Source organism: Hypomesus nipponensis, chromosome 19 (genome assembly GCF_054491055.1).
Source record: "Hypomesus nipponensis isolate SF chromosome 19, ASM5449105v1, whole genome shotgun sequence".
In the NCBI taxonomy this organism is placed as follows: domain Eukaryota; kingdom Metazoa; phylum Chordata; class Actinopteri; order Osmeriformes; family Osmeridae; genus Hypomesus; species Hypomesus nipponensis.
The window spans coordinates 7380687-7389638 of NC_140379.1; the positions used below are offsets into that span (position 1 = coordinate 7380687).

Consider the following 8952-nt stretch of genomic DNA (forward strand, 5'->3'; position numbering starts at 1 on the left):
GCAGACAAGGGTGTGGGTTTTAATGCAAGTCAATATGTAGATAAGCTTTATACATACACACAGCCTGGGAAGCAGCACTGCCGTGGAGCAGTTTGCCAAAACGCTGTGCAGGTAAGGAGGAAAAGCCTTTGGGGCTTGTTGAGAAACGACCTGTTGGGAGGAATATGGCCCAGAGGAAAAAGTGAGCAAGGCGTGGTTGGGAGAGGACCGGTGAGCCGCAATAACCGAAGAGAAATGGCAGTTACTGGGAGATTTCACATCCTGCTCCTCCTCCGGACCCTTGATTAGAGTCAGACATCTGTGACTTCTCTGCTCAAGTGGAAGCCTGTGTGCTACTGTTTGAGCCTCTGTTCATTTCATATGAACCTCAGACTTGTAGCAGTCGTAGTTAAAGGCAGACGCTCTTTTGTCGCTAAATATGCTACTAAAGTTTGGGTTTCCTTTTTCTGGGGCATCTCTATAAAACATAAGGCACCGCTCTGCCCCCAGAAGATGAGACGTGGGATGTTAATCAGACCTGCTCTGCAGACGTCCCCCTGCCACTCACACTTAGCTCACGCCTCTTCAGCAGGGGGGTTGGTGGCGGCAGCACCGGGACCATGTGCGCCGCCGTTTAAAGACGACGTCAAAAGGGCCCCCGTTTATGTCAGTTTGAGATCAAGGGGTTCCGATTCTGGTATGAACGCAGTGAATCCGATCGCTAATCTGCCTCACATCTGCATACTCCCTCTGGTTCGATGCATGGTCCTGGAAGTGGGACGTGTCACTCCTCGTGTTAAGGGCTCGTTGACAGGTCTGGGTGTGCGTGCTGTGCTCTAGGATCCGAGTGGGGCCATGGAGGGGTCCTGTCAGACGCCAAGGAACATTTAGAATGATCAAGGCTACCATGCTAAATGGTTTTGCTCATGGATACTACTGCTGGCACACTTGGACATCTCCATATAGGTCATTAGCGGGTTGTCTTCACTTAGCCTGCTCATTTTTGATACTTGAAATATACTTCACTACCACACTGATTAGGGGTTTTGTTCACTGGTTGTTGCTTGTGAAGACCGATTCACAAAGACATCAAAGGGTGGACCCCATCCCTCATTTGGCGTCTTCTAAGAACTTAACCATCGCGGCGCAAAACACCCGCTTCCTTGATTATTCACACAGTCCCCACCCTCTCATTCAACTAGAATTAAACATTTAAAACCACCAGAAATGACACCACCACACCATTGAAAGTAAAACGTGCAAAACCAACAAGGGCTCATTAGCAGGGTTGGAGCGGGAAGACAAGCATTCTGACTTGAGACTCATTACACTTTAGCCCATTTTAACTTTAATTGGGTTCACTTTATATATGAAACGCTTTTAATATTTAATGTTGAAAAGTTCCCACAACTGATACTTTATGAAGTCATAGATAGTTGCTCTAATAATTGCCCAGGTTAACTCGAATCTAAGAATGGTGGTCTTGAACATTCCCTACAAAACTTCAGAGAGAACCTTTTATTAGGCTTTTTGTTTGATCAAATAGTTTCATGTCCTACATTCCACTATGTATTTGATAAAAAAGGTTAATATTTAAAACGTGATGCTAGATACAAAAACGTTTTATTTTATTTTAATTCTAACTATTCGGATTCACGTATTGTGTTTCATATTACAGACAATACAGCTTTTGAGACCATCTATCAGGATACTACTATGTTATTATATGTTAGTACAGGGCCAGAAATATATGTCTCATATTAGCTTCATATCTAGCTGGTAGTTAGTCATCCAGACCAGCTAAAAGCCATGTAATTAAAGATTTGAAAGAAATGTTATGGTAACCCCCCCCCAACACACATACACACACACATTTCCGAAAATCTTTTGTTTCTCTGAGGTTGAAAAGAAAAGGGGGGAAAAAAAATTGCCAAGATACAGTTTCCAGACAGGAAAGTTTGAAGTTCTTTGTTTGGAAGGAAGGTTCCGGGTGTTGCACACTGTTTAGCTTGGTGACCCTGTGACTGTCTTCTCAGGAATTGTGTGAGCAGCCCTCCAGAATAGTGCTCCAGGGTCAGCTTTCATCTTAGCTCTAACCTGTGGACTTTGAAACTCAAGGCAATGGAATTGCAGCTTTGTCAGTACACTACTAATTAGAAAATTCCTGACCTCAAGCAAGATGTTTTAATTATGTGTTGTGTCAACGAGTTTGCAGATTTAATCCACCGTTGATATACACACAAGTGTGCAAACTGTCGTCGCACTACACCACAAAGCAGCAGGAATTGTGTTGCGGAGGGACTTGTGTTATGGCTATTTTTTTCCCTCTCTCTGCCCCTGTAACCTGGTGCCTCTCCTGCACCATGTTTGTTTAAAACCATCACATGCTTAAGTAGCCAAATTAGATGGCGAGTTAATTCGCCAGCTCGTGAAGAAGCTGGTCTGATTCGTGTTGGGCTCATGTGAGGCTGAATAATGTGACAGGACCGTGCTGGGCGTGAGCAGTGTGGCTGTGAGTCAGTGTGGGAAGAGGCAGGAAGGGGTTAAACAGAAATTGAGCGGGGATGCTTGGGGCAGCAGTGCTGCAGAACATAGCAGTGTTCGTGCGAAGGCAAGTCATTTCCCGAAACACTGCAGACACATGGCCTGCGGCGCTCTAAAACCTTTGGAGACCAAAATGGCTTGCAGGAGTTAGAAGTAATAAGGTGTTTTTTTGCCTTCTTTCTCCTTGACTGAAATTCTGCACGGTTGCTATGCATTGCCATGGAGCTCTAGAGCTGTTTTTGTGTTTTATGTGGGTATTAAGATGGTCTGCGACTGGCCGTTTTGGAGATTTGTTGTTCTTTGGTTGTGGACCAAATTGAAGTTGTTTGTTTTGAAAGTAATTCCTTCATTTTTTATCATGATCAGAATGCCAGAGCTCGCTTTTCCCCCTTTTTGTTTACAATTTCAGTTTTCCCTCACTGAAATTCATACAAGGACAAAGGAACTTGGTGAAATGGGCGGGTTTGCTTTGATTTACCTTAACATGGGTTCAACTCGCTGCTTTTTTCTCAATGTAGCCTACAAGCATTATCCTAATAGTATCCCAAAGGCTTTTCCATCAGAATAGGACCCCTCAGTGAGACCCTGTGACATGGACAAAGGGCGTCTATGTCATGGCCTGAACAAAAACCTGCAGTATTAGTCCATCCTGGTCCTCCTGATTACTAGTGGACTATTCCAAAGCTTTTTCATCCTCCCGTCTGGTCCTGTTAATCTTAGCTGCCTCCTCAGCTTCAAAGAGAAGCTCCGGCATATAATCTGTGTACATACATCTGTGAATTATTATTCTAATTCTTTATACGTTTATTAGAGCTGAATAAACTCCACATCAAATACATCACTTGGGCGATGTCAAAAGGCCTAGGGCGAATCGGCCGACATCTGTTAACTCTTTTAAAATGGCCTCATGCAGCATGTCTGTGGGCGTAAGGGAGCGAGTGAAAGAGAAGGGGAAGGAGAGAGAGAAAGGGAGGGAGGGAGGAGAGAGGGAGGGAGGCTCTCTGTTGGTGATTAATGGCGGCGGTAGAACAGGCAATGCAGGCCGGGCGTGGAGGGGAGTGGGACTGCACTCCCACGGCTGGGCTCCTCACTGTAAACAGAGAAGTCGAGAGGACTTGGAAAACGTTCCCCGTCTGAAATGCAGCGTGGAGGTGAACATGTGGGAAAGCTTTGTGCCCTGGCACACACTCAACCAGCCAGCCAGTCAGTCAGTCAGTCTGTGAGCTAGTAGTTTGTCAGTCCGCCAGCACGTCAGTCAAGGAGACTAGAAGACATCTCTTCGTTAGTTGAGCAGTCAGCAGTCTGTGCTGAAGTGTACGTATGTATACGTAGGTGTGTGTGCACGAGTGTGCGCGTGCATGCCCGTGTGCACGCTTTGTGTGCATGTACAGTGGGTGTGCTCTCCCCAGCCCCTTGTGCACAGCAGCAGCCTCTGCTCTGCTGTACGGAACTCCAAGGAGGAGAAGTAGGAGGAGGAGTGCTGAGACAGCAGTCTAGGCTCTGCTGGGCCAACCAGCTCTGTATGCCTGGCAAAGTGGACCATTAACCCGCAGCCCTAAGGTGTGACCTGAGCCAAATTCAATATTGGCTCGGGCATCAAGGCCCAACTGCCACTCACGTTCAAACGTGCTGATCAGCAAGAAAAGACCCCAAATAATAAAGGCACTGAATGCAAATTTCTCAAGACACCTTGAAGCTTTGCTGCCACGAGACAATTAGAGGCAGGGAGTCAAAGTAGGTAGAGAAAGGGGGAGTGTGGTGGTGGGGGAGAACAAGCATGCATTATTAATCAAAAGTACATTTAGCAAAGTGGGACCTAATTTTGGCCTAGTCTTCACCCAAGGTTAAGAGAACAGTATACTAGTGAAATGAAGAAGACAATAACAGACGCTTGAAAAATAAACACACTTAATGTTGGTGAAGATATGCTACATTATTTATGCCTTATACACTATATTGCCTACAGTCGGTATTCAAGATGTTGGTAAACATCCCTATGATGTCATTCCGATGGGTTGATGGATCATGTTCAGTGTTGTGTCTGGAGACTCTAGCCTGATGTAAATTGTGTGTTGTACGTCTGAGTGTGTGTGTGCGTTCCTTAGGGAGAGTGTGACAGTGTAGACTAGCATCTGGCCCATTGGCACTCATGGGGGTTTGGAGGTGAGCAGTCGGGCCTTGTTCAGACACAATGTCCTCTGTTGCCTCCTTTCCACCTTCCCTCTCCCTCTCTCTCTCTCTCTCTCTCTCTCTCTCTCTCTCTCTCTCTCTCTCTCTCTCTCTCTCTCTCTCTCTCTCTCTCTCTCTCTCTCTCTCTCTCTCTCTCTCTCTCTCTCTCTCTCTCTCTCTCTCTCCTCCTCAGGTTCTCTCTCCTCTCTTGTCCCCAGCTCCAAACAAGTCAAATGTCTGAAGAGATGTATCGAGGTATCCCCGCGCATTCTGTACGATGGATATGTCGTATGACATAATGCCTCGGAGCAGCCGTCACAGATAAAATGACAGATGCTGTTTTTTGCCTCATGGATCTTTCTCGGCGAGGTGGAGTTTTGTGAGACTTTCATTTGTGCGCCCTGTCTCTCTCTCTCTCCACCCTCCCTTGCTCTCTCCCCCTCTCTCTCTCTCTATCCACAGTGACCTTACAAAGACTGCCATTTTGTCATTCATTTAATTTGAGACACAATTACAGTGTAATTGCGAGCGACGGGAAAAATCGTGGCTGTTGACGTCTCGCCGTCCCTCCTAACTGACACTCAGCCATCTGCGGTCCTGTCTACAGTTGTCTTTTTCTTTTATTCCTCCTCCTCCAACATGAGCCTCGACATGAATTTGCGAGAGGGATCGGTCACCATAGATACAGACAACAACAGGCTGTGTGTTTGGCTCGCTGGCATACGTGGAGGGCTTAATAAGAGGGAGTAGAGGAAGAGAGTAGGCAGGGGTAAGTGAAGTCAGCATGGCTTCCCTGGCAGAAGCCTGACCTTTCTCCCTGTATTTGGATCACTTACCCGGGCTGGGCCATGTCACTAAAGGAGATGAGGCATTCTGGGATGCTGCCGCAGCAGAGCTGGGGGGCAGCGATGTCCAGGGCTCACGCCCGCATGTCCACTCCCCCCCCCCCCCCCTCCATTGCCTCCCTCCTCTCAAAGCCCCACGCCAGCGGCCACCCGCCCCGTCTGTCCAGGTGGATGGATGGATTTGATTGGTGGAGTCCGCAGCTCCGGCGCAGGGTGGTGTGTGAGTGGCAGTAATTGGCATGGCAGCGGGCAGGCCCATCTTTCACATGTGGTCAGTCGTGATTGGCCTGATGAGCCAGGGTCGCCCCTTGGTGAGGACCTTGGCCCCCTGGGGCCAAGCGGCCCCCGTCCCATGTGCACCTCAACCCCGGCCCTCCCAACCTGTCAACATCAGTGACTGGAGCAGCTGTGGAGGGGGGAGATTGAACAAAAAAGGGTCTGACTGACTTGTTGGAGCACCGGCCACCCTCAGTCTTAACAGTTTGCAGAACACTGGCCTCCACTGGATATGGAGATTGCCATATATATTGGCATTGGCAATGCCATATATACAGAACACCATACCATACATGGGGTAGTTTGTGTGACTGTAGGGTCCTGTACAAATCATACCCTCCATATGTTTCCAATTAGGCTCTGCCTGAACTGTGTGTTTATATAACAGGGCAATCAATGTAATTGTGAGAGGGTGTTTAGGGGAGCTCTGTACTAAAATGCCTGTCATTTCTTTTTGTCTGGTTTCAAGTGAGCATTGGAGGGATTTGCTACCTGGTGTTTCTCATTTGGAAATGTAAATCGTTCTCTGATTAATACCATGTTTCTGTATACATTCGTTTCCATCTTTTTCATTTTTTTCCCACTTTCTGTGCCTGATCGAATACAAACAACTGTACCATTTCGGAATGGAAAGTCTGTTTGGATCCATGTCATCTGCTTTGTTTACATAGGGGAAACATGTTTATTTTTAGGCCAATATAAAGAGCTATGAAATACACTTAAAAATCTACTCTGGTTTCCCTTGCAGTGGAGGAACTGTTTTCCTAAGCTTTACATCCTGTTTAAGGTTTAGGTGTGATAAAAGCTATATACATAGCTATATAGAAATATTAATTTGTTCAGTCAAATGCATCTGATGTACTGGACTTCATTAGCAGGTCATTGGTTTTTATTTACTCAAAGAGAAGGAATATACTTTGTACAAGTATATAGGTGCGTACTGTAAGTACATCGATAGTTTTATTCCTATAGAGGCAGTTGTTTGTTGTGCATCATCGATGATGACAAACATTGAAACCGTTTTTACAATGGCAGTTTCTTGTCTATCAGAGGTCCTTTTCTTTGATTGGTTGGTAGAAACAAGACATTACAGTTACCTCATCACTCATTGGCTTAGCACCATGGGGGTTAAATCTGTCTCGATTGGTTAATTTTGTACGATAATGTCATTCCTCACCCCACCAATTTTGACTTCTTGTTTTTAATGGGACAATTTTTAGGTTTTAGGATTTTTTTAATGAAGTAATCTATTATAAATACACGTCTCATCTCTGACAGGTGATCTGCTGTCGTGTCCCTGACCCCATGTGACTTCTCTGTCCTCTCTGTCCCTAGGTGTCCAGCAGCTCCGCAGGGTCACCGGCCGGTGCCTCCACCCCCTCCACCTCGTCACGCCAGTACGCCCGCCAGCGCATCACCCGCGTCAACCTCAGGGATTTGATCTTCTACATGGAGCAGGAGCGGGACACTGCCCACTCACTACTGCTCTACCGTGCTCTGCTGAAGTAGCCTCCTCGTCCCGGTCCCCCCCACCTGTAAGCACTCCTCACCCCCCTCCCCTCCCCCAACGTAACCCAAACTTCCTCCTTAAGGTGCCTTCAATTGGTTCTCATTTTTCAGCTCAGTGTCTGTAGTGATGTTTGACATAGCTTTTGATAAGAAGAGAAAAAAAACTCAACAAAAATATGAATATGGTTGTATGGTTGTCCTATTTGTTTTTAGCTTCAAGGTGTGGTGTTAATGTATAGATAGTCAAGACCATGCAAATTCTGAAGAGTGTCAGTTGATCTGGGTTTTCAAAAGAAGGATCTGTGAGGTTTTTTTGTGTGTCAAACGACTTGAGCCAGTCCTGTCCATGTCCACTGGTTACCTGTCTGTTTGATGTTCCTGGCAGCTGAATGAACCATCTCATTTATTTTTACGGAATCATATTTTCAACCTAATACAGCCTACAGCACATATGTCTCTACAACATATTTATTGAACAGAGTTTGATAAATATATTGAGAAGTCTGAAGTACAGTCAGAATTTCATACCAGTGCATCACATTTTTGAAAAAACTATATAGTTTACAGACTATAATAAGCAGCATAACATTACAGTGCATTAAGCTTCCATTCTTGTAAATAGTTATTTTTAATTATTTAAACATGTATGATGCATGTATAATGTTTTTACCACACATAATGTTTTAGCAAAAGAAGAAAAAAAGAACGACAACCATGTGTCTATACTAATACTATGTCAAATCACAGGAATTGAATTTTGTCAAAGGAGGCACGACATCTTGTTTCTTCACTTGTAAAGTTTGTCTCCATACAGTCCTCTCCCCTTCAGACCCTCCCCCATCCCCTCGGTCAGTAAAGAAACCACGGTCACAAACACCAGTCCTCCCAACAGAGAGACTGCAGGGGTGATCCCCCCCTTGTTGAACAAGGCACCAAGGTTTCTTATTACCCATACACTTCTGCTTATGGTTGTTGCTTCAATACTTTGTTGTTATCTGTCAGTTTTGGGTGTCGACGTCCCTTTCTGTTGACTTGGAGGCCTACTCTTTGAGGCCGTCCCCACCACAGATGCCCACAGTGGGGTCACTGAACCAGCAGTCAATCCGGGACCATCTTCCGGTCAGTAACTAATTCTAACATATCAGGTACCTGCAAAGGTGCATAGCAGAGATGTTGAAATAGAAAGGCAGTTCTCTCATTTGAACCTCACTTACATTTGTCTTTTTTATGCTTTGTTTTGTATCGTTCCTGTCTCTATGTGTGTGTAATGTTGGGACCCAGTGCTTCCCAGCAACTTTTTGGATGATCCCTGTCCTAAGGGTCACCTCTCAGAGGTAGCTAAGCAAAACCTCCCTTTTGACCAATCCTTACTTTAAAGGCCTTTGTATTTTTGGCTTGGTTTTAAACCACTCACCGTCTATGCAGCTACAGTCAATTTGTTAAATTGCTAACTTAAACGTTTATTGTAGTTTCTCTAACAGGACTCTTTTGTTTTGTATAACTTCACCCAGTAAAAACAACAGAATAAGAAACTTACTTATAAACTAATTTGAGTGATTCAATAATGACTTTTTTGAAGTTTGATACATGCTAAGTGTATGTTAAATCAAATCAAATGTATTTATATAGC

The 8952-nt window shown here is 45.2% G+C and overlaps 1 protein-coding gene across 1 annotated transcript in view; it reads left to right on the forward strand.

Annotated features, from left to right (window-relative positions):
* Window positions 1-7728, forward strand: part of LOC146246746 (transcription initiation factor TFIID subunit 4) — a 50251-nt gene extending 42523 nt beyond the window's left edge. Inside the window, exon 14 of the mRNA XM_084682392.1 lies at window positions 7149-7728. Within this exon, the coding sequence (XP_084538518.1) occupies window positions 7149-7322 (174 nt within the window). The 3' untranslated portion in view covers window positions 7323-7728. The remainder of the gene's footprint in view (window positions 1-7148) is intronic.
* Window positions 7729-8952: the final 1224 nt, after the last annotated feature.